We start from the raw sequence: 26,553 nt of genomic DNA, 5'->3' as shown, positions 1-26,553 counted from the left end.
GAAAATGTTGTTTTTGAGTATCTCATGGCTTCCAAATTCATGAATTGAAGATGATGCACCTAATTTTGAGTCCTATCCACAGCGACACAAACCCACTTCTGCAAAATGTGTGTATTAGTCATCATCAGTGTAGAATTATTTAGCTTCCATATATAGATAGGATTATCCATCATTAAAAAGAGGAAAGTTTTGTCCTGCCTTTATTTGCTGCACCTCAACTTTGACCTATCAACTCTGTCCCTTTTAGTTTTACCCAACCTCTATTCAGTTTCTGGTCGATACCAGTTTCCATTTTTCTAACTCTACTCTGGAGATTGTCTATCCTTCCCAGTGACTGACTCGAATGGTACCTGTCTTCCGTTACCAAATGTTTTTTTCGAAGTGTCATGGCCTCTACAGAATTACCACAAGGACTTGACAGCCGCCTTACTGATCAAACGGCTATCCTGACTAAAACCATATTCATTGTTCAATCATTCTAAGTACGGAGCCCTCGAATTCCAGTTCCGCAGAACTGCAGTTGGATAGGGAATTTAGCCCAAGGAGGGAGTACTTGGACAAAAGACACATCAGCCTAAACAGTATTTTGTGCCAACTCCCACAGCTGAGAGGACTATGTCAGGGTTACCTGGGGATCACAGAACCTGCTCTAACATAAGACAAAAGTCTGCCAGCTTTCAGGCTTGGCCTCTAGTCTGTCATCACCAACATGGGATCTGGTCAGAATCAAAGATGCCCAGTGACACACAACCAATTTCATTACCATCACCGGTGCAGCCTTCAGTGCTGCTCATAGCCTTAGCTTTATTTGTGGTACCTATCGAAGTTGATACCAACACGAGTGTGAGACTAAATCCTCCAAAGTGACAGCACCCTTCCTGTGAGAGGAAGAGTGTTGACAAAAGGACCCTTTCTGGGATTTCTTGAAAGATTTCTTCAGATCTGTGCATTCTGCTTTTGAGAACATATCTCATCATGATTGATGGTTGTTGAGTAGATTGGGACTCTACTCATTGGAGTTCAGAAGAATGAGAGGCGATCTTATTGAAACATATAAGATTGTGAAGGGGCTTGATCGGGTGGATGCGGTAAGGATGTTCCCAAGGATGGGTGAAACTAGAACTAGGGGGCATAATCTTAGAATAAGGGGCTGCTCTTTCAAAACTGAGATGAGGAGAAACTTCTTCACTCAGAGGGTAGTAGGTCTGTGGAATTTGCTGCCCCAGGAAGCTGTGGAAGCTACATCATTAAATAAATTTAAAACAGAAATAGACAGTTTCCTATAAGTAAAGGGAATTAGGGGTTACGGGGAGCAGGCAGGAAATTGGACATGAATTTAGATTTGAGGTTAGGATCAGATCAGCCATGATCTTATTGAATGGCGGAGCAGGCTCGAGGGGCCGATTGGCCTACTCCTGCTCCTATTTCTTATGTTCTTATGGATTAGTTTTGTTAAAATGGCTGCCACAGTGTCTGTCTCCTGGTGAGACACCAGTCCAAGGGTACCACAGTCATTGGTTTGAACTCAAATAAAGACGTAAGCTGCTTTGTCATTGCCCAAAGCATTTTGCGTCTTCTGCTTTGGATTGTCTGAGATCAGCGGCTACTTTAGGAGGAGGAGGAAGGGTATGCCCTTCAAAGGCTACAGCATTGCTGTGTTCCGAAATTGGCCCGATTCCTTTGACAAATGTAATACACAAATTACCTCCCAGTTTGGAGTCTAATTACCGGGGCACTGTAGCAGCAGATCACGTAGATCTATTATTCTACCTCTTAACTCGGGGGCCTCTCCAGATTTTCAATTGGGTCCACCAACATGGACCGCTACAAAGTTCCTTTAGCAGAATCTATGTTGAGCAGACTCGGGGACAAGACTATGCATGTTAATGTCCCTACAATATCAGAAGAGTCCTTGTATATTGGTGGCATATCAAGTGGAAGGAAAGCACAGAAAACCTACCTTTCAGGATAAGGCCTTCTGTGCGGAGAGGAGTTGGGTGAATGGAGAAGAAGCTGTACCAGCAGAACATCCCCAAATGCAATTGGCCGTATCAGTCTCTTGAGTAAAACGTACATAAGCAGATGACTCTGATGTTTATATTTCATGTCGAGGAGCCTTTGTTCTCATGCACCATTATCTGACCAGCTAATTGAGGTGTTTAAGATGATGATAGGATTTGATAGGGTAGATAGAGAGAAACTATTTTCCCTGGTGGAGTCCAGAACAAGGGGGCATAACCTTAAAATTAGAGCTGGGGCCATTCAGGTGTGATGTCAGGAAGCACTTCTTCACACAAAGGGTAGTGGAAATCTGGAGCTCTCTTTTCCCCCCCCCCCCCCCCCCAAAAAAAAAGCTGTTGGGCTGGGGGTCAATTGAAAATTTCAAAACTGAGATTGATAGATTTTTGTTAGGCAGGGGTATTAAGGATTACAGTACCAAGGCAGCTAGATGGAGTTAAGATACAGATCAGCCATGATCTAATTGAATGGCAGAACAGGCTTGAGGGGCTGAATGGCCTACTCCTGTTCCTACACAAGATATTTAAATTGACACTGGGTTTGTTCACGATGTCTTCAGATCGATATCCACTGTCATTAGTCCTTTGAAAATTATATGCACCACTCCACATCCAATCTAAACAACTTGGGATAGGTAACATATGGGCCTAATTTAAATGTATGCCTTTGTAAATTAGGCCTGCTATGCACAACGTGTTATCCCTTATTGCATGGTGATCAGATCCAATGTTGTTTTGATAAAAATAGGAAAGCCTTTTTTGAGTTCTTAATGAAGTGGGTAGAATTTTATGGAAAAGGTTCTCCTGCCTCCCACACTGTTTTATACAATTAAATGGTTTTCTTATTGGTTCAAATTTAACCCTTTAAAGGCAGTTTTAAGTTCAATGAGAACATTGTTGCACTGTTCCAAAGTTTTAGTATTTTGGGGATTTTATTTTGTTGATTAGCATGACAACTTAATTCCATTTAAAGTTGTTACAATTCATTACAATTTTTTTTAAAGGCGGCTTACGGTGCTGAACAAAATATTCCAACAGTGTTTTCCATTTTTGACGAACGTCTCTCAGTAAATACACTGACAACTGTTCATTCCTTACAATGTGAGGGATATTGTAGCACGTGAAGTGGAATTTCCAAGCTTTCTTTAGTCACCGGGACACCTGTGGAAAATTTTTTAAAAGTTCATTCTCTGGATGCGGGCCAGCATTTATTGCCCATCCCTAGTTGCTCTTGAGAAGGTGGTGGTGAGCCGCCTTCTTGAACCGCTGCAGTCCATGCGGTAAAGGTGCTCCCACAGTGCTGTTAGGTACCGAGTTCTAGGATTTTGACCCAGCGACGATGAATGTACGTACATTGAGTAGAAAATATGTGCCCATAATCTATCTTTTAAAAAATGATGTGCTTAACATCAATGTGTTAATTAGCAGCTTTGGGTGTTGGCAACTCTTCCTCCCTCAAATTAAACATATGTACACTATTGCACACTATGGGCGTCGAAATATGAAGCTGCAATGACTGGGAAAAAGTTATCCAACTGTCACAATGAATGGTGAAAGGAAATGTGTGATTAAAATCAACCTTTGTTTTACAGCAAGAATCAAATTTGCCTTGACTTGGGTTCTGACAAAGGCCACTGTAACTTGGAAATTATCAGTCATAAATATAAATTTCTTTATATTTGCTGAAGTAACACCAAATTTTAATTTACTGCATGTGCAAAATTAATTTTACCCACGTGCTGACACTGATGGGTTGTATGAAATGTTCTTGTGTTACTGTTTCCTAATTTGCTGTGTTTTTCTGAGGAAATGTACTTACCATTATTTTCAAAAGCTGAATTGAGCTTACCAACCACCGAAGATAAATGCAATACATTTGGGACCAAGAGTGATTGTTCCTGCTTCCCCCATTCATTTCGGAAACATTTAATTTTCTCCCCTCTTTAGGACCTTGTTCCATGCACCATCCCTTGATATTGAGGGTGGAAAGTGGCCACCTGGATCCCGTTGCCGTCGTGTACACGAGTGTGGCACGAGACAACTTGTTCTCTATTTTACATAACCGTTGTAGCATTCTGGCAATAAAGCACCTGGCATTTGCACAGTGATTTCTCTCAGTGGCATGGTTGAGATTGATAACCAACCTTGCGTAAAATCACAGACTGATCCCATCACTACACAGATCGGAAGGTAAAAAGGGGTCAGCGGGCCACCCTCTGGTATCGGCCATAAGTGGCCATTCTTCGAGAGTCAGCCCCAGACAATGAATGTCTGGAGGCTATTTGACAGTGGGCCATTACGGCTGAGCTTCATCCTGTCTTCACCGGACATCCGCATGCACATCTAGCAGGGTTCATTGGATTCTTTCCCCTCTTGCACACAAGGGCGCTGAGAGCCTTTGTGGTGCCCCTACCACCACCTCAGCTGAGATCCGGTAACTCTGCATAGATTGGATACTGAGCATGGTCTGTATGGCATCTCACCTTAACCAGGTTTGGGGGAACAGTGGGGAACAGAGCTCCTGTCGTATTCTGTGAATATCCGGTGTGGGCATGCATTTGTGTTGCTACTGTTATGAGTATTTTAATTCCTTTCAGTAAATGTTGGCAGCTACATTAAACCCCATGCTCGAATAAACTGCAACCTTTCTCTTTATTTGCGGATCAGGCAATACACGAGGATGAAGATGAAAACATTGACATAGGTACTACAATAGTGCAAGTCATTCTGGGTCCTCAGTTTGAGCACTTGTATTCCAAAATTCTCCATCTAGTCATGGCAGATGGAGCGTATCAAGAAGGCAAGTTTCTTTTTGTTCCCATTTTACCTGAGATGATTTTGTAATTTTTTTTTGTAACGGTGATTTTGAGAACAATTTATAAAATATCCTGTGCCCATTTTAACACAGATTACTTATTGATACATTAGGCCTCGGAATTACTTTGTGCCACATTAGTGTACAAGCACTTAATGCATTTATATGAAATTCCTTTGTCCGCCACTTTAACTGAGGCAATGGCCTGCTTATTTTAATAGGTATCAGCGTAATTACAAGGCTAAACGGTCGTAATCAGCCTTCACATCGTTTTCCCCTGCCCCTGTTTCCCTCTCTTAATGAACAATAAAACAAAACAAATTCGCTGTTGATTGTTTCTGGGCCTATATAGTCCAAAGCTATGAATTTGCACTTTGTAATGTTACCTTTCTTCCAGCAAAATGCCCTTTTATTTATTATGCGCCACACTTCAGTTTACTGTTTTAAATCTTCATTTATCTCTAATGTTGTGTAGCAATGCTTTCCATGCACGTTGTATCCGTAAATACTTACAGTTGCTGGATGTTTAGCAGCACCTGATTGCCTGAACTGGACAACAAATCATTTGCCAACAAGCCGATGAGCAAAATGCTTTCCATCTTCACCTAAGTTTATATTTATATCAGGCCGTTCACTGAGGAGCAAATACCAGCTAAACCCAATAAATATTTTTTATGTGTATCTCAAAGACAGCGTTAAATAAACGTTCCAAAATTGGACTACCTACATTACATGACTGTTCTTTTATACCAGGTTGCCATACCGCACCACCTGGCTGCTTCCATCACATCTATTTTAAGTAGTTTGATATAATGCTTGCCCTATTTCAATTGTGTTAATTTTGATTACATACTTGTGCTAGTATTGTGTGTGTGTGTGTGTGTGAGAGAGAGAGAGAGATTTGTTCCACATTCTCTCTTGTTCGCCATTCAGATTTCTTTACTAACTTAATAGAAATCTTCTTCTCCTTCCCTCCCCTCCCCTCCCCCAAAATAGCATATATTAAAGATGTCTCTGTCCTGTTTGTTTTTTAGTTATACTGTACTCCAATTGTGTTGGGCCTCTTTCTCCTCCCCCTCCTCCACCAAAAAAAAAATGCCTAACCTCTGGCTTGTGCAGCTATTGATGAAATTGGTCTCTAGGCAACCAAGACTTCTCTTTGAAATGCTGAAAATAAGCAAAGCAACCTCCCATTGTTAGATCGCCAACAACTTTCAGTCCCTTCGCTTCCCATACTTTATCTTCTGAGTTAACTACCTTCAAATCTTGGCCATTCCACAGTGGAGTCCATAGTGACTGAAGGGAGCCCCTCCAAGTTTTTTTTTCTGTGCGCAGTCCAACCATAGTTGATTAATGGATTCTTCTGTCCGTCTGCTGTCTTAAGAAAACACAGCCCTAACTCCAGTGTTTGCAATCAATGCCTTTCTGTAAAGGCTTTTCACCCACCCCAATTTCCAAATTGGCATGCTAAGATCTGGTAGCCTAAAACCTCGTCCCTTTTTCTTTTATTTTTAAATCCTGCTGTTTTGCCTCCATCTCTTCCCCAAAAGATTTTTAATATCACGTTTTTGCAAATAAACTCCTGGGAGAAGCCGGTGATTCTCAGTAATCAGAGGATACAGATTTAAGATAATTCACAAAAGAACCGGAGGGGAAATGAGGAGAATTTTTTTTTTTACACAGCAAGTAGTTATGATCTGGAATGCGCTGCCTGAAAAGGTGGTGGAAGCAGATTCATTCGTAACTTTCAAAAGGGATTTGGTTAAATAGCTGGGTATTGAGGCTTGGACCCATCAAAAATGCACTGCCGGTGAGGAGGGGAGAGTAATAGCGTTTGGAAGGTGGGTATGTTCCTATACTTGCTGCCTACAGTCCTGATTATTGATGATAACACTGGGTTTGAATACTTATATTTGCTGCTGTGCAATTTTGTTATACTAAAAATAGAAAATTAATTGAAACCTATTTCTCCCAGTAAAACTTTTTTCTTCTGCTCCTGGGAGAAAGAAGTTTTTAAATATTAAGAAAAATAAATTATTTCCAAATGGCAAATGCCGAGTAGTTTTCAGTAAAATTCAGCATCTAAGCTGTTCCTAAAACCACTTCCTGTATCCTTCCTTCTACTCCTCTTATTATTGCACAGTTCTAGCGAGTGAAGGGCAACTGTGCCAACAGAATTAGTCATTAGGAAGCATTATTCTTAATGAGACATTTTAGTGTCTGTTGGAAGATTAGCATTTTTAATGGGAAACATTGTATGCAGTTGACTTTGCAATGGGTAAATTTATTTGGTCAAGGTAGTTCAAAGAATGGTGCAGAACAGTGGCCACAAAAATCTATTATGGAATTAGCATATTTAATTAGTGACCAAAAAGCAATATTGTTGGAGCCAAAATAAGCAACTGCTAAAGATTGAGTCCAGTGAACGGAAATTAATCATAAGTACTATCACGTCAAAAATTGTTATGCCAGTTGTTGCTGTTCTGCTTTGTCCCCTTCCAGTATAACAAAGGTAAGTACGATAGGTGGCCTACAATGTGAGAGGGAAGCTGGTTACAGCAAAGGCGAGGAATACTATTTAGGATTATATTTTTTAAAAAATCAAAATTGCACTTCACTCAATGTAAACATTCTAGGACAGTTACATTTTGAAAGGTACATAATTTCCATTGTTTTAGGAATAGTGTGTCAACAAAAGAAAGGCTTGCATTTATATCGCGTCTTTCACAAGCTCAGGACATCCCAAAGCGCTTTACAGCCAATTAAGTACTTCTGAAGTGTAGTCACTGTTGTAATATAGGAAATACGGCAGCCAGTTTGCGCACAGCAAGGTCCCACAACAGCAATGTGATAATGACCAGATAATCAGTTTTATTTATGTAGGCTGAGGGACACACAGTGCACAGTAACAACAAGTTACATCTCCAGAGCACTCATTATGTACAGAGACACCTCTGAAGGCCATGGATAGCAAGTGGACACCGAGTATAGGGGATGGAAGGAAGGGGCAAAAGCACAATCAAAGAGAACGGTCTTAAGCAGGGTCTTGCTGGTGGGTAGTGAGGGAGGTGACGAGGGACAGGTATTGATGGATGGAGTTCCAGGGGGTAGGGGCAAGGTGGCTGATTGAGCAGATGCCATTGATGGATCGCAAGGGAGTGGGCGAGCGTTGGAGGACTGGAATGTTCATCAAGGGACATGGGGTTGGACGAGATCACGGAGGTAGGGAGGAGTTGGACGGGTGAGAATCTAAAAGTCAATTGTGTGAGACATGGGAAGCCAGGATGGCTTGATGAGGACTCGGGTGATAAGGATGTTGGTCTTCAGGTGTGTGTGAGGGCATAGACCATGGCATTCTGGATAATTTATAGCTCATGGTTGATGGAGGTGAGGAAGGTGGTCTTGATGAGAGACCGGATGTGGGAGTGGAATCTGATGTAGGGATCGAGCAGTACCTCTGGGCTTAGTCTTAAATGGCAATCGTGGAGTTAGCTGGAGCCGAAGATGCTGGCTTTGGGCTTGCCACCTTTACGCTGGGGCCTGTTTTGGGCTTTCCAGATCTTATTGTCGGGTGGACATTAGGTGACGGTGGCAACAGCTATGGGCCAATGGAGGAGGTAACGAGGTAGATATGGGTGTCATCAGTATACATGTGATAGCTTGACCCCATGTTTCCCGATAACATTATTGAGGGGTAGCATTGTGAATCATGACAAGGAAGGGATTGAGGATGAATCATTTGAGGCACACAAAAAGCAACTGTCTGGGCAACACTTCTACTTGCGCAGTCTAGACATTTCAATTTTGATCACTGAGAGGAGCTTCACGCAAGAAAGTGAGCATGCAAACTGGGTGTAAGAAAAGGGATTTCAGCCAGGTAAAAGGTACTTTCTGGTTGGGATAACAGCACAATAACTGATCTGAAATTAGTAGCTGCAGCATCAATGACGATGTGTAATTTCATTCATGTTTACCTTGCTGATTTTGATTATTGGGTGGGAAGAAAGGCCATGAATATCTGTTTGCCAGTAAAACCATCAGTGTTTTAATGTCTGTTCATGATCTGGATCACATGTTCACGTTAAGCTATATTACTTTAATTATTGCCTAAAAGTTCTTAACCATGGCATTATGGATTACATTTTCGCATGAACTTTATTTTTTCGTTGCAATGGCGCTACATGCGGTCACTTATAATTGATTGGAAAATGCCATACTTTTGAGAAGAATTACTATGCAGTTTTTTTTTTCCTCAAAGAAAACATTTTTCAGCCACGAACCAGATGACAAATAACAAAAGTTTTCGTGACTGAATACATTATTGTACTTTTTTTGTTTGGCGGGGGGGGGGGGAAGGGAAAAAGTTTTACACCAAATGTCATTTTTAATCATGTTCTTTATTTTCCAGACAATGATGAATAAAATCACTCACTCAGGACGCGTCTATATTATGGAATTTTTACATTCGAGCATATGCCATCCTGCGAGCCACACAAAACCCTCAGAGAATTCTTGGACACTAGTCCTATGGATGCAAGTTCAGCCATTTGGAAGTTACAGTACAGCGTATATGGGTCTGCATGGTATGCGGTACAAGGACGTGGTTTTATTTTGTCCTTTCTTCCCCAGGATTATATTCTGTTTGCCTTTTTGGAAAGTTTCTGCAGTGTATTGCCTTTTGTATTTATGGGTGTAACTGCTGAAGAAAAGTATGCATATATAACAGAATCCTCCGACCAAAGTACTCCCTTGGATGTCTGAGTTAAGAGTTACAGTATTGGAATGGAATGGAATACGGAATCTAGTATATATCTAACTCTGGAAATTTTCACCTGCATTATATACGAGGGGTGACCTGTTGTGCAGGAATCCTTTCCACTGATTCCCAAGTTTCATGCTGCAGAACACTAACCTGAAAGTAGGCTTTTAAGTTGTAATATAGGTACAGTTTCTTGTACAGTACTTCAAAGTACAAAGTTCATACAAATGTATTATATCTTTCTAATGATTAGGAATAAAGATTCTTTTATACATTAAACATTTTGCACATTGCATTTTATAATGGAATCCATAGGAATTCTGGTTTATCAGTAATCAGGCATGTATTGCATTGCTTTTGTTTCACCGTTCATAATGAAAGAAGTACGCATTTGGCATGATAACCTGGAAAAATATTAGGTATCTGTTGTACGAATCACTCCAGAGCTCCCCCAATGACCAAGTGTGTGGGTGATGATCTACTGAGCTGGTACAGGTCAGGTATGTCCTGGGTTCAATCTGTGATCTGTATTTGGTAAGCTGATCTCAGTGGGGATGGCACGGTTGACCTTAATGATCTTGGATTAAGGAGGGGGGGGGGGTGCAAACATAGCAAGAGTTTCTACTTCGGAACATTATTCAAGGACACTTGTTGGAGAATGTGTGTCTATCGACGGCTGCTGGCTTCCATTAAGCCATACCCCAGCTGCGTGAGTGCCTTTCGGAGGGAAGGAAAGAAAAGTGTGAAAGCCATTGTCCAAAGTGGCAAATGCTTACAACTATCTCTTGAAATTCGTTATTGCTAAATACAAGCGAAGTGAAATACCACCGATGGAGCCGATAATTCCCGAGATCTCCCGAGATGGCATTTCAGTCAAAACAAAAGACTTGCATTTATATAGCGCCTTCAACGACTTCAGGACGTCCCAAAGCACTTTACAGCCAATGAGGTACTTTTTAAAGTGCATCGCTGTTGCGATGTAGGAAATGTCAGCCGATTTGCACACAGCAAGATCCCACAAACGACAATAAAATAAATGACTAGATCATCTATTTTTATAGGTGTTGGTTGAGGGATAAATGTTGGCCAGGACACCGGGGAAAACACCCCCTCCCTCCTTCAAATAGTGCCATGGGATCTTTTACGTCCACTTGAGAGGGCCGACGGGGCCTTGGTTTAATGTCTCATCCAAAAGATGGCACTTCTGACAGTGCAGCATTCCCTCAGTACTGCACTGGAGTGTCAGCCGAGATTATGTGCTCAAGGGGAGTGGGACTAATTAGATAGCTCTTTTCAAAGAGCTGGCACAGGCACGATGGGCCGAATGGCCTCATTCTCTGCCGTACGTTTCTATGATTCTAAGTCTCTCAAGTGGGGACTTGAAACCACAACCTCAGAGGCGCGAGTGCTACCAACTGAGCCAAGGACCGCCTTGTCATCCATGCCGGAAGAGTGTGTGTGTGTGTGTGTGTGTGGATATTGGTGTAATGCAGGATCCTGACTCTGCTGTAGTGTCTCGTGGTCCAATAATCTGTGCACTGTTACCATCCACATATAAATAATGGACACTTGGGCGAGGTACTGGAGGGTACTGCCAGTTGTGGGACCATACACCAAGGGAGTTGACGACTTCAGGCGAGGAAGAAAAATTGTCGGTGGGTAGGGTGGGGGCGCGGGGGAAGAGAAAATCCCCTGGAACACGAGTGGAGTGGAGTTGAGTTATGGTTCCTACAGCCAATTGGAATTTCATGTTAGGTAATATATATCTTAAGCACTGTGGGAGAACCTTCACCACACGGACTGCAGCGGTTCAAGGCTCACCACCACCTTCTCAAGGGCAATTAGGGATGGGCAATAAATGCCGGCCTCGCCAGCGACGCCCACATCCCATGAACGAATAAAAAAAAAAGATTTTAAAAAGTACTTGAAGACTCAAAACAATTTAAACAAGCGTTTTGAAATTTAGCCCTGCCATCTCTGTCCCCTCTGATTCTAAATATTAATCTTTCAAACTGATGCATGGTAACATCTTTGGAGTGAGACATTAAACCGAGGCTCCGTCTGCCTTCTCAGGTGAATGTAAAAGATCCCATGACACTATTTTGAAGAAGAGCAAGGGTGTTCTCCCCGGTGTCCTGGCCAATATTTATCCCTCAACCAACATCACTAAAAACATTTTATCTGGTCATTATCTCATTGCTGTTTGTGGGACCTTGCTGTGCGCAAATTGGCTGCCGTGTTTCCTACGTTACAACGGTGACTACACTTCAAAAACTTCCTTGACTGTAAAGCACTTTGGGACGTCCTGAGGTCGTGAAAGACGCCATATAAATGTAAGTCTTTATGGTATGACATCCTTTCTTCCAGACACCTACTCCTTTTGCGGGTGTACAGACACTGCTCTACACGATAAGGTTAGTTTCACTGATCACTTTATCTTAAAATGTGGATTGCACTGCAGTGCTGAGTTTCCCAGGAGATGTAGCACTACCGATAGCAGAGTGCAGATCCCCGTTGGGCTTGACCTAAATTTTGGTCAGCCCCAGAATAAAATGTAATATTGTCCTTTTTATATCCATCACACTGAAGCAAAGAATCTCGCTCTCCTTAACTTGCTTGAGGTGATGCAGAATCTCATTGTTTTAAGATGGATAATCTGGGAATGGAACTTTAAACCTGAGCAAATGTATATCCAACAAGTTACACTAATCTCCACCGCCCCCCAGGTCTGTAGCTCGTACCGTTTGCTTTCTGTTGCTCGGGGCATGGATTTAGTGATCATTCTAGTCACAAATGATTTCTGACCTCGTTTTATGTTGTGTCTGTGATTTATAATTGTATATGGTGGGGGTGGAATCACAGCCTGCCCTACCTTAAACAAAACATCAGCAGTCTACCAAAATCAAGAGTGTTGGAAAAGAAATGTTCTGGCTGGAAGTTCGGATCACAGTTCACGCAGTAAAGTCAAGATGCTGCCATTGAAAGGATTCACCGTCAGACTCTTGATACAGTAACCGGTCATGGACCGTGGGGGCTGTCGCTCTGGCTGCCTGCCTCTCTTCTTTCGGTCTTGTCCGTGCCCGTGTGGCCCTGGAGAAGGAGCATGTGGTGTCTGCCAGTACACTTGAGGCCTTCTGCGACTGGTGGGCACCACGGGGACTAGAGGGCATAATGGATAATAGTAATTAACTTTCCTTTAGTTTTGTGGTTAAGTTTTTATTAGTTGTGCCCCTTTAAAAAGGGGGGCACTTTTGATTTTTGGCTGGTGACCCTGTGTACCCTTATGGGTTATTTTAGAAAAGGGTACAGCAGCTGAACAGCAGGACAAAAACTATTGTCTGTGAAAGAACAAAGAGAGGTCACCTTAGACTATGAATAAGTGGCTGTAACGTATGCAGACTGACCCACAGAACCTGTCTTTCGAATTCTGCCTTTTATAATTGGGCCGAGTGATTTAGGGTGGCCGGACGTCCCATGACTGATCCTGCCAATTTCTGCGTTTCGTGCTCCCCGATTACTCCAGTTTTGAATAGAAGTCCTGTGGGCAGCGAAAATGTGGGCTTCTGAGCAACAGCCTCTAATATAGGGCTAGATGTTTCGCCCATTCATAATCAAAGACAGAAAGATCCAGTCCCATAATTGCATTTATGTAAGCACCTTTCATGCTGTCATATCTTAATGATGTTTAATTAATTAATTATTTCTCTTTTTTTTAAGTGCAATAGTTGTCATATCGACAAAGATATCTGAAACATCCCCCCCCCCCCCAACTCCTGAAACTCGAGGTGAGTGGAACAATGGATGACTTGAGCAAGGGGATTGAGTGGTAGAATCTGTCGTGAAGATGATAAACTGGTGCATTCATTATTTTATTTTTGAAAGTATGCATTTTTTTCTCATCAAAGTTTTAGTACAAGAATTGAGATACTCGTCAATGAAAATTCTTACTTTTTTTTTCTAATTCCCAGAATTTTATTCCTCTGGTTTCCACGGTAAGGACAATTTAAATTGGTTACAATTTTAATACTTTGTTTTTCATTATCTGCAAAAATTTGTTAAACTGGTTCTCCCGCTCTAAAAATATATATTGGAATTCAATTATAAATCTTATAGGGTACTGACTGAGGTATGTATAATTATTATCAGTGGGTAATAACTTTTAAGTACACTCATGGTGGATTTTCTGCAAACAAGATATCCAGAATTTGATTTATTCTGAGTGCGTTGCTTAATGCAGGTGGTGGAGATGGAGTGATCCAATTGGTTGTGTCAGCCTTGACTCAGTTGGTAACACTCTCGTCTCGGAGTCAGAAGATTGTGGGCTCAGGGTCCCACTCCAGAGACTTGAGCGCTCCCAGTACTGAGTACTGTCAGCAGTGTGCTGCCTTTGCGACGAGATGTTAAACCGAGGCCCCATCTGCCGAGGTGGACGTAAAAGATCCTGTGGCACTATTTCGAACAAGAGCAGGGGAGTTCGCCCTGGTGTCCTGGCTAATATTTATCCCTCAACCAACATCATTTTTTTTTAAAATAGATTTTCTGGTCATTATCGCAATTTTATTTGTGGGACCTTCCTGTGTGCAAATTGGCTGCCGCGTTCCCCACGTTACAACAGTGACTACACTGCAAAAAGTTCTTCATTTGCTGTAAAGTGCTTTGGGACGTCCTTAAGTCATGAAAGGCGCTATATAAATGCTTCCTATATAAAATATAAAAGTCTTTCTTTCTTGACTGTACTTTCAAGTGTCAGCCTTATCTCAGAAATAGTGCTTTTGGCTCTTGAGTCAGAAGGTCATGAAGTTCAAGCCTCGATCCACGACTTGAGCACACATAGGAACAGGAGTAGGCCATTCAGCCCCTCGTGCCTGCTCCGCCATTTGATAAGATCATGGCTGATCTGTGATCTAACTCCATATACCTGCCTTCAGCCCATATCCCTAAATACCTTTGGTTGCCAAAAAGCTATCTGTCTCAGATTTAAATTTAGCTATTGAGCTAGTATCAATTGCCATTTGCGGAAGAGAGTTCCAAACTTCTACCACCCTTTGTGTGTTGAAATGTTTTCTAATCTCACTCCTGAAAGGTCTGGCTCTAATTTTTAGACTGTGCCCCCTACTCCTAGAATCCCCAACCAGCGGAAATAGTTTCTCTCTATCCACCCTATCCGTTCCCCTTAATATCTTATAAACTTCGATGAGATCACCCCTTAACCTTCTAAACTCCAGAGAATACAACCCCAATTTGTGTAATCTCTCCTCGTAACTTAACCCTCGAAGTCTGGGTATCATTCTAGTAAACCTACGCTGCACTCCCTCCAAGGCCAAGATGTCCTTCTGAAGGTGCGGTGCCCAGAACTGCTCACAGTACTCCAGGTGTGGTCTAACCAGGGTTTTGTATAGCTGCAGCATAACTTCTGCCCCCTTGTACTCTCGTCCTCTAGATATAAAGGCCAGCATTCCGTTAGCCTTATTGATTATTTTCTGCACCTGTTCATGACACTTCAATGATCTATGAACCTGAACCCCTAAGTCCCATTGGACATCCACTGTTGTTAACTTTTTACCATTTAGAAAGTACCCTGTTCTATCCTTTTTTGGTCCAAGGTGGGTGACCTCACATTTGCCTATACTAAATTCCATTTGCCACAGTTTTGCCCATTCACCTAATCTATCAATATACCTTTGTAATTTTATGTTTTCATCTACACTGCTTACAATGCCACCAATCTTTGTGTCATCGGCAAACTTAGATATGAGACTTTCTATGCCTTCATCTAAGTCGTTAATAAATATTGTGAATAATTGAGGCCTCAAGACAGATCCCTGCGGGACTCCACTAGTCACATCCTGCCAATGTGAGTACCTACCCATTATCCCTACTCTCTGTCGCCTTTCACTCAACCAACTTCCTAACCAAGACCATACTTTTCCCTCGATTCCATGGGCTTCTATCTTAGCTAACAGTCTCTTATGTGGGACTTTATCAAATGCCTTCTGGAAGCCCATATAAATAACATCCATTGACATTCCCCTGTCCACTACTTTAGTCACCTCTTCAAAAAATTCAATCAGGTTTGTCAGGCACGACCTACCTTTCACAAATCCATGCTGGCCCTCTCTGATTAACTGAAAATTTTCAAGGTGTTCAGTCACCCTATCCTTAATTATAGACTCTAGCATTTTCCCCACAACAGTTGTTAGGCTAACTGGTCTATAATTCCCTGGTTTCCTTCTCCTTTCTTAAAAAGCGAAGTGATGTGCAATTTTCCAATCTAGAGGGACGGTTCCTGAATCTAGAGAACTTTGAAAGATTATAGTTTGGGCATCTGCAATGTGCTCACCTGCTTCCTTTAAAACCCTGGGATGGAAACCATCTGTTCCTGGGGATTTGTCACTCTTTAGTGCTATTATTTTCTTCATTACTGTTGCTTTACTTATGTTAATTTTATCGAGTCCCTGTTCCCGATTCAATATTAGTTTTCTTGGGATTTCCGGCATGCTATCAACACAATCTAGACTGACACTTCATTGCAGTATTGAGGGGGTGCTGCAGTGTCTTTCGGCTAAGACATTGACCTTGAGCCCCATCTGTTTGTTCAGATAGACGTAAAAGATCCATGATACTCTTCCAAGAAGAGCTGGTGTTAGAACTCCTACTGCTGCTTGAGAGAGGAGGCTGTGTCCTGTCTGTCTATGAGCTGAGTTTAAACAAAGGAAGAACTTGTATTTATGTAACACCTTTCACATCCTCAGGATGTCCCAAAGCGCTTTGCAGCCAATGAATTACTTTTGAAGTGCAGTCACTGTTGCTATGTCGGCAAGCATAGCAGCCAATTTGTGCTCAGCAAGATCCCACAAACAGCAATGAGATAATTGACCAGTTAAACTGTTCTTGTTGGTTGAGGGATAACATATTGGCCAGTTCTTTTAATGGATGTCTTTGCGAATGGAAATTCGTTTCCGGTGGTGTGCCACAGGGCTCAGTGTTGGGTCCCTTGCTGTTTGTGGTATATATTAATGATTTGGACTTGAATGTAGGGGGCATGATTGGCAAATTTGCAGACGACACAAAAATTGGCCGTGTAGTTGATAATGAAGAGGATAGCTGCAGGCTCCAAGAAGATATCAATGGGTTGGTGGAGTGGACGGAAAAGTGGCAAATGGAGTTCGACCCGGAGAAGTGTGAGGTAATGCACTTAGGGAGGGCAAACAGTAAAAGGGAATACTCAGTGAACAGGAATATCTTGAGAGGGGTCGAGGAAGTGAGAGACCTTGGAGTGCATGTGCACAGGTCCCTGAAGGTGGCAGTACAGGTAGATAAGGTAGTGAAGAAGGCATACGGAATGCTCTCCGTTATTAGCCAAGGTATACAATACAAAAGCAGGGATATAATGATGGAACTGTATAAAACGCTGGTAAGGCCACAGCTGGAGTATTGTGCGCAGTTCTGGTCACCACATTACAGGAAGGACATAATTGCTGTGGAGAGCGTACAGAGAAGATTTACAAGAATGTTACCAGGGCTTGAAAATTGCAGCTACGAGGAGAGATTGGATTGGCTGGGGTTGTTTTCCTTGGAGCAGAGGAGGCTGAGGGGAGATTTGATTGAGGTGTACAAAATTATGAGGGGCCCAGATAGAGCAGGAAGTACCTGTTTCCCCTAGCGGAGAGTTCAAGAACTGGAGGACGTAGATTTAAGCTGATTGGCGGAAGGATTAGAGGGGACATGAGGAAAAACTTTTTTACCCAGAGGGTGGTGGGTGTATGGAATTCGCTGCCCGAATTGGTGGTCGAGGCAGGGACCCTCAACTCTTTTAAAAAGTACCTGGACCTGCACCTAAAATGCTGTAAGCTGCAGGGCTACGGACCGAGTGCTGGAAGGTGGGTTTAGAATGGTTGTTCTTCGAGCCAGCGCGGACACGATGGGCTGAATGGCCCCCTTCTGTGCTGTATCTTTTCTATGGTTCTATGATAACGAATTCCAGCTTCACCATAATCTTCAGAACCAATTGCACCAAAATGATTGATTTGGACAGCCTTGACCCAATTCTTTGGGGGAATAAGTCTGCAGCACCAACCAGCCCATAATTTGGCTGCCTTCCTCATCTATTCATCATTCACATACAGACAGAGAGATGCCATCCAAAATCGCACATCATTCAGGTGGTATATCTGTGAGTCTGCTTAGCAGCTGTGGATCTCGTACTGAGATGAGATGTTCCTATCTAAAGTACTTGAGGCTCAACGTGGTTTGACATCACCGGCAAGGTATTCACAAATTTCTTGACTTCCTTCCACTGCCCTTACTTTAGGAAATTGGCTCGTTGAGTTACTTCTCAAAATAACTTGCATTTCTTTCGTGCTCTTCATGTACAGCAGGACGTCTGACATGTTTTACAGAAGTGCTGGGACAAAAGCAGACACTGAGCAGAAGGCAAAGGGGCAAAATGGGAAATGAGTTAGGGGCAGAGCTGAAAGCACGGTTAAAGAGGAGGGTTACAGGCAATTTTTGAAGTCCAGGAGAGAGGAACCAATATCCTGGGAACCAATGTAGGGCAGCAAGGACAGGGGTAATGGACAAGTGGGATAGGAAACAGGCGCCATAAGAAATAGGAGCAGGAGTAGGCCAATCGGCCCCTCGAGCCTGCTCCGCCATTCAATAAGATCATGGCCACAGTTTTGAATGTAATGTATTTCTGCCACCTGGCTGAAATCAGCTAACTGCACAGACTGGAATCAAACCCGAAACCTTTTCAAGTATAGCTCTGTTACTTGCTGTGTAAGCTCATCAGGGGTCTTTTTGTTTATTCTGTATCAGTCGTGTTTTATTTTTCTGCCGTATATTTACTTTCTTTTAACTGTTTAACTACATTTCTCCTAGTTCTCTCTCTACTATAAACAAAGTTATCAGCACCATGAAATCTTTATAAGTAAGGTTTGTGGGGTTTTTTTAGAAAGTGAGTCAGGTTACAAACCTGTTTAGGACATGGAGCTTTGTTTAATTGTCAGAGTGAGATGCATCAAGGTCGGTCACTATTTTAACAAGTTAAAGAAAAAAAACTTGCATTTCTATATCTTCAGGTCATCTGCAAGTACTTCCTAACCAATGGATTACTTTTGAGATGCAGTCACTCCTGTTTTATAGGCAAACGTGGCATCTAATTTGCAGTCAGCAATTTGCAGCCATTAACAGCAGTGGGACAAATGACTAATTCATCAGCGTTTGATGGTGATGGTTGAGAGAGCAACGTTGGCCAGGGTGTCACCTGACGAAGGAGATAATCTCCGAAAGCTTGTGATTTTAAAATAAAATTGTTGGACTATAACCTGGTGTTGTAAGATTCCTTACATTTGTCCACCCCAGTCCATCACCGGCATCTCCACATCAGGGTGTAAATTAGGCATGTTGTCACTGAAAAAGGTTTGTCCACCAATGAGGTGAAAGGAAGGCCACGGGATAGCAGCAAGATCTCTGGCCTCTCTGCACCTTAATAGTGTCTCCCCTTTTTCATCCTGACTTCGACCCCCTTCCTGACCTCAGCTGCACAAAACTCACCAATCCCGGACTCTGTCTCACTGATACCTTTGTCTGCCATGTCCCCATGGATTTTCTGCTCTCAGAAACAGCCAGATCTGCCCCAGGCCCTCGACTTTTACTGTTCCCAGTTGCCAGGTAGTAGGAAACTGACCTTGCTCCATATCTGCTTCCACTTGGACCTCACACCTTGCTCCAGGTCCCTGCTCCCACCTCCGTAAACGAGCTCATTCAAAACTCCGCTGCCTGCATCCTAACTCGCACCAAGTCCCGTTCACCCCTCACCCACTGTGCTCGCTGACCTACGTTGGCAACACCTCGATTTTAAAATTCTCATCCTTGTTTACAAATCCCTCGCTTAAAGGCGCTACATAAATGCAAGTTGTTGTTGATAATATAGCATTCTAAAGGGGCTAGATAACGTAGATCATGAGAAACTGTTTCACATTGTCCAGAACAGTAGAACCAGACGACACGGCCTGCACTTGAAGCAGGGTAAATTCACAACTAATCAGTGGAAACAATATTTCATTGAGTAAGTGGTAAATCTATGGAACAGCCATACAACAACAACAACAACAACAACAACTCGCATTTATACAGGGCCCTTTTAACGTGATAAAATGTCCCAAGGCGCTTCACCGGAGCGATTTTCAAACAAAATTTGACACAGAGCCACATAGGGAGATATTCGGACAGGTGACCAAAAGCTTGGTCAAAGAGGTAGGTTTTAAGAAGCGTCTTAAAGGAGGAGAGAGAAGTAGAGAGGCGGAGAGGTTTAGGGAGGGAGCTCCAGAGCTTAGGGCCGAGGCAGCTGAAGGCACGGACGACAGCGGCGGAGCGATTAACATCAAGGATGAGCAAGAGGCAAGAATTGGAGGAGCGTAGAGATCTCTGAGGGTTGTAGGGCTGGAGGAAGTTACAGAGATAGGGAGGGACGAGGCCATGGAGGGATTTGAAAACACGGATGACAATTTTAAAATTGGTGTTCCCGGACCGGGCGCCAATGTAGGTCAACGAGCGCAGGGGTGATGGGTGAACGGGATTTGGAGCAAGTTAGGATACAAGCAGCAGAGTTTTGGATGAACTCAAGTTTACGGAGGGTGGAAGATGGGAGGCCGGCCAGGAGAGCATTGGAATAGTCGAGTCTAGAGGTAACAAAGGCATGGATGAGGGTTTCAGCAACAGGTGAGCTGAGGCAGGTGCAGAGTCAGCGATGTTATTCAGGTGGAAGTAGGCGGTCTTGGCGATGGAGCAGATACGTGGTCGGAAGCTCATCTCGGTAAAATCGGACGCCAAGGTTGCAAACAATCTAGTTCAGCCTCAGTCAGTGGCCAGGGAGAGGGATGGAGTCGGTGGCTGGGGAACGGAGTTTGTGGTGGGGACTGAAGACAATGGCTTCAGCCTTCCCAATATTTAGTTGGTTGAAATTTTTACTCATCCAGTCCTGGATGTTGGCAAGGACTGTGACACATCAGAGACCCTCGGGCAGTGTTGTCCAATACTTTAGCCGATCGCATGTGGCTAATTGAGAATCCACATGTGGCTAATTGCATTACTGATTAAATAAAGAATGAGTAATAGACACTGTCATTGGGCACGTGATCTCCACTCATTGGCATGGCGTATGCTTGTGAACTTTTACCTTTTTGTGTGTTTGTTGGTAAAATGGTAAGACAAAAAGCAGGGTGAGAGTTTTTTTTGATCGTTATTGCTTCTTTACTTCCTTGGTTACTGAATGGTGGTGGATGTTAAGTCGAGTACATTTGATGAAAGAAAGAAAGACTTGGCATTTACATAGCGCCTTTCGTGACACCAGGATGTCCCAAAGCACTTTGCAGCCAATGAAGTATTTTTGAAGTGTAGTCACTGTTGAATGCACCAGCAGTCCGTGAATGTATGTGAGGCGTTTTCGACTAAAATCATTGCATGTGGTTAAGACAGTGTCACCGTAGCCACGCCTGTGGCTAGTTAGCAATTTCTATTGGACAACAGTGCCCGTAGGGAGATGGTGGAAGCAGATCATGTCGATTCATTCAAATGCGAATTGGCCAGGAATATTGGATATAAACCAGCATGGTAGAAATCTAATTCACAACTGCCTGGTTTTCTGGTTATTGAAGAGAAATGCGGAGTCTCGTTTTTTCTGCTTCAGAGTCAGCACCTTGTGTATTTACTTTTTTCACGGTGATAAAATTCCATTATTTCTTTTTAATCAGAGCTGCCAACAACAGGAAAATATCAGCAACGCATGAAAAGCAAGACAGAGATTCCTCCGACTCGCTTAAAACAAATGCGTGGAGATATATTAGATGCAGTACAACCCCGCTAATCCGAGCACTGGCAGTCATCAGTAATCCAAACGGTGTTCAGTTGCTTTGAAAAGAGCACTTCCCAAGGCAGTACAATGGATTGGTCGAACCACGTTTAGAATATTGATTTCAGTTTTGGGCAACTTGCCACACACACACACACACACACACACACACAAAAACCCATGTTACTTGCATTAGAGAAAAGAGCAAAGAGAAAGAGAAAGAGGAGAGCTACAAGACTGATCTCAAGTGTAAAGGGTTGAGCTGTGAAGCAAAATTAAGAGAAACTTTACAGCCTAGAAAGGTGGTGATTGGAAGGGGACCTTGTCAAAGTATGCAAACCATTCAATAAGGTAAACCCAAATTAATACTACAAAGTCGGCCTGAAGAACATAAATGGTGAGAAGTAAATTTAGGACAGACATCAGTAATAACATGACTCAAAAATGATAAATGTTTGGAATAATCTCCCAGGCAAGGTAATAGTGGCAAAACATTGGAGTTATTCAGAACACCATGGTGGGTGTTAAGGTATCAGAAGGATGGACTTTGATGGGCTGAGTGGCCTCTTCTCATTCCTGATTTTTACGTTCTTGTTGATGTGGGGTTTTTTTAAAATTAAAGCAAACAACAACTACTTACTAAAGGAAGCCTTAAGTGCGTCTGAACATGCTACGGGCCAGATAGAAAAAAAAAGGTTGTCGTGGAGAATATCTGTGCATTTGCTTCTGCTATTACCTCCCCTTGTTTTTCTTACCTGGTGAACCCCCGCCACGGCCCTTGCCCACAGACTCCCACCCACTCCTGTACCGATCCAGTTGGGGAATCTCTGTCTTTTTAAGCATTGCTAACGTTTTCCTGTTGGCTCTGAATAAACAGAAATAATGGAATTTATCACTGTAAAAAAAAAATAGACACACAAGAAGCTGAATATAAAGCAGCAAAATGAGAGTCTGGGTTTCTCTTTAATTGGTGTCACACTGCAGTTCCTTTCCCATCTCCCCCCCCCCCCCCTCCCCCCAATATCGTCTGCTAGCTCATTTTCCTCCATGAGACCCACCTCCTGTTCCTTTGATCCCCTCCCATCTTAACTCCTGACCACTCAATTACCCTTGCTGGTTTCCATACTAGCCGATATCATCAACGGGTCCCTTTCCTAAAGCACCGCGCTGCTTCCATCATCGCAGCCTTCCTCAAAAAAAAACCCACTGTTGGCCTATCCTTTCTCTCCAACTATCTCTTCTTTTGAGGCCCCTTCTGCTCAGATGGATGTAAAAGAGTTTATGACACTTTTTGAAGAAGAGTGGGGAGTTTGCCAGTCGTCCTGATCGACATTTATCCCTCAGCCAATATCAGTTTTTTTTTTAAAAATTGTCTGGTCAACTTTCTCATTGCCGTTTGTGCTTTTGCTGTGGGATGAACAGCAAAAGCACAAACGGCAATGAGAAAGTTGACCAGACAATTTTTTAAAAAAAAACTGATATTGGCTGAGGGATGAATTGGCTGCTGGTGTTTCCCTCCATCACAACAGTGACTAAATTTCAAAAGGACTCAATTGGCTGTGAAGCACTCTGGGATGTCCTGAAGGCATTAAAGGTGCTTTATAAATGCAAGTTCTTTCTTTTCTCTCTCATCCTCTAACCTCTCTTTACACTTTAAGGTACTTGAATACATTGTGGCCTCCCAACATCCTGTTCACCTTTTGCCAAAACTCCCTGTGAACCCCTTCAGTTTCACTTCCATCCTCCTCACAGCGTCAAGACAACTCTGGCAAAGTCACAAATGACATTCTCTGTGACTGACTATGGTGGGCTAACTCTCCTTGTCCATCTCGATCCCCTCCACGGCATTTGATCGTGTGGTCCACAACATTCTCCTGCATCACCTCTCCCCTGTTGCTCAAGTCCATGGGACTGCACTGGTGTGATTCATCCCCATCATAAACTTTTCTCCCTTCCCTCTGATTCCATTCCCCTACTTGCTCAGCATGAATCAGGCACTGTCCCGCTCCCCGTGAAACTTTGATGCCCTGTTTCATCCAGAGCTGAGCTTCAAACCCCACATCATCACAAAGATTGCTTCGTCCCACTTCTGCAATAACACCTGCCTCAGCTCCATTGCCACTGAAACCCTTACTTGTACCTTTGTCACCTCTGGATTTGATTTCTTCAATGTCCTCCTTGCTGGCCTTCAGTCTTTTGTCCTCCTAAAACCCTTATTTGTTTTAAATCAGCCACCTATATCTTGTCCTGCACTAAAACTCAATCATCTGCCCTGTCTTCGCAGACCTATATTGGCTCCCCTTCCCCCAACGCATTCAATTTAAAATCATCGTGCCTCTCTTCAAATCACTCCATGGCCTTGCCCCATCCTGTCTCCAGTTACCTCAGCTTTGTATCTCTTGCCATATTCTATAGTCCTCCAACGCTGACTTTTTCTGCATTCCAATCCCCTTCATCCCGCCATTGGTTGCAGATCTTTCAGCTGACTGGTGGGTAGCACTCTCACCTTTGAGTTACAAGGTCGTGGGTTCAAGTCCCATTCCTGAGACTTGAGCACATAATCTCGGCTGACACTCCAGTGCAGCACTGAGGGAGTGCTGTACTGTCTCTCAGATGAAACGTTAAACCGAGGCCCCGCCTGCCCTCTCAGGTGGATATGAAAGGTCCCATGGCACTTTTCGAAGAAGAGCAGGGGAGTTCTCCCCAGTGTCCTAGCCAATATTTATCCCTCAATCAACATCACTAAAAACAGATTATCTGGTGATTATCACATTGCTGTTTGTGGGAGCTTGCTTACACAAATTGGCTGCCGAGTTTCCCTACATAAATACAGTGACTACACTTCAAAAGTACTTCATCGGCTGTGAAGTGGTTTGGCATACCCTGAGAATATTGAAAGGCGCTATATAAATCCAAGTCTTTGTTTCTTTGTCTTGGCTCCACTCTCTCCAACTTCCTCCACAAGCCGATTTGCCTTTTTAAAAACCTTCCAAAAATCCATCCATAATTTTTTTCTCCGTGACATCTGTTCCCTTACTCTGTGAAAAGCACTTTGGGATCTTTTCAACGTTAAAGGAGCAATATAAATGAGAGTCATTCGACTGCAGGTTAGATTTTCTTAAACTCACTTCCTGTGAGTGAGGTTTACTGGATTGGACTGTTACCCACTTAAAAGTATTGCATTTCTTTATTGGTTGGAGAATTTGTCCGTTCTGTTATACAGTAGCAAAATTGTAAATGGGTCCTTTATAAACTGGTTTGTGATTTTCTAAATGGAGCAACTTGCATTCACATAGCACCTATCACATAAGGACTTGCACAACACCAGGTTATAGTCCAACAGCTTTATTTTAAATCACAAGCTTTCGGAGCTTTCCTCCTTCGTCCACCCCAGTCCGTCGCTGGCATCTTCATGTCCCACCTATAGCGAAGTAAAAGGAACGTAATCAGACAAAATTTGAGACTGAGCCGCATTACGGAGATATTAGGGCAGGTGGCCTAATCCCACAAGAGGTCCTGGTCGCCCTGGTGAGATGACTTTGAAACTAGTGTTTCTTTTTTTAAAAAAAAAAGCAAAAAAAAAAACACACCTTTCATGAGTGTTGCAATGCAACAACAACAACAACAACAAGCAACACCAACCCCCCCCCCCCCCCCCCCGCCGCGCTTAGTGCGCACGCGCGGTTTTCCCGCTGGCGCGCCTGCGCACACCGGTCGCTGGGCGGCCTGGCAACGGCGGAGGGTTGTGTTGGGCGCCGGGGGAGCGGAGAGTTTGCGGGGTTGCCGCTGGCGGCCGGACAGCGCCAGCCCAGCGGGATCGGGATCGGGAGCGCAGCCTGTCGGCGCAGCGTCGGCTTCCCTTTTAATCTCTTGTTCAATTTGCCTCCACCTTCGGTTCCCATTCCCCTCACCCTCACCCTCCTCACCTCATTGAGAGAGGAGGAGGAGGAGGAGGCGGCCGGGTGGAGGAGGAGGAGGAGGAGGATCCCACGGCCAGGCCAGGCCAGGCCACCGACTCCGGGCGGCGGACAGGACAACAACAACAGCAGCAGCAGCAACAGCGGGTGAGTGAGTGAGTCCCGGCAGCTACCGGCTCCGGGCATGAGGCGTGCCCGATAGCCGGGGTAGTGATTTATCCCCGGGGTCGGGTGGGGTTCCCGGGGGCGGGTTAATGTGACTGATTAGGAGGTTCGGGGGATTGTCCTGTGGATAATTATAGGGGCAGGGCGGGTCTCGGTCCCTTCCTCTGGGTCTCGGTCCCTTCCTCTGGGTCTCGGTCCCTCTTTTCCTTCTTCTTATCTCCTCTTTCCTTATTCATCTTATTCCTCTCTCACTTTTTATTTTTCCACCTTTTCACTTGTTCGTTGTCTTTCTTCTCGTCCCCCCCCCCCCTCCTCCCTGATTCCTCTTCTCATCCCCCTCCTCCCTGATTCCCCTTCTCGTCCCCCCTCCCTGATCCCCCTTCTCGTCCCCCCCTCCCTGATCCCCCTTCTCATCCCCCTCTCCCTGATCCCCCTTCTCATCCCCCTCTCCCTGATTCCCCTTCTCATCCCCCCTCCCTGATCCCCCTTCTCATCCCCCCCTTCTCCTGATCCCCCTTCTCATCCCCCCTCCCTGATCCCCCTTCTCATCCCCCCCTCCCTGATCCCCCTTCTCATCCCCCCCTCCCTGATCCCCCTTCTCATCCCCCCTCCCTGATCCCCCTTCTCATCCCCCCCTCCCTGATCCCCCTTCTCATCCCCCCCTCCCTGATCCCACTTCTCATCCCCCCTCCCTGATCCCACTTCTCATCCCCCCCTTCCCTGATCCCCCTTCTCATCCCCCCCTCCCTGATCCCCCCCTTCCCTGATCCCCCCCTTCCCTGATCCCCCCCCTTCCCTGATCCCCCTCCCTGATCCTCCCTGATCCCCCCTCCCTGATCCCCCTTTTCATCCCCCCTCCCTGATCCCCCTTCTCACCCCCCCCTGATCCCCCTTCTCATCCCCCTCCCTGATCCCCCTTCTCATCCCCCCTCCCTGATCCCCCTTCTCATCCCCCCCTCCCTGATCCCCCTTCTCATCCCCCCTCCCTGATCCCCCTTCTCATCCCCCCCTCCCTGATCCCCCCCTCC

General features: G+C 44.1%; 2 protein-coding genes across 10 annotated transcripts in view; both read left to right on the top strand.

The window, feature by feature from the left end:
* Positions 1 to 9,871, top strand: part of nek1 (NIMA-related kinase 1) — a 121,100-nt gene extending 111,229 nt beyond the window's left edge. For all 8 annotated transcript variants that reach the window (XM_067982467.1, XM_067982466.1, XM_067982465.1 and 5 more), the window contains 2 exons: positions 4,686 to 4,818; positions 9,242 to 9,871. In XM_067982467.1, coding sequence (XP_067838568.1) covers positions 4,686 to 4,818; positions 9,242 to 9,255 — 147 coding nt within the window. In that variant the 3' untranslated portion in view covers positions 9,256 to 9,871. The remainder of the gene's footprint in view (positions 1 to 4,685; positions 4,819 to 9,241) is intronic.
* Positions 9,872 to 25,154: 15,283 nt separating this feature from the next.
* sh3rf1 (SH3 domain containing ring finger 1) overlaps positions 25,155 to 26,553 on the top strand; it is a 147,193-nt gene continuing 145,794 nt past the window's right edge. For both annotated transcript variants that reach the window (XM_067982470.1, XM_067982468.1), the window contains exon 1: positions 25,155 to 25,507. The gene's annotated coding sequence lies outside the window, so the exon portion shown is untranslated. The remainder of the gene's footprint in view (positions 25,508 to 26,553) is intronic.

This window comes from Heptranchias perlo, chromosome 4 (assembly GCF_035084215.1).
Source record: "Heptranchias perlo isolate sHepPer1 chromosome 4, sHepPer1.hap1, whole genome shotgun sequence".
Classification (NCBI taxonomy): Eukaryota; Metazoa; Chordata; class Chondrichthyes; order Hexanchiformes; family Hexanchidae; genus Heptranchias; species Heptranchias perlo.
Note: the sequence above shows the minus strand (reverse complement) of the source record. Positions and strands in the feature narration are given on the sequence as shown.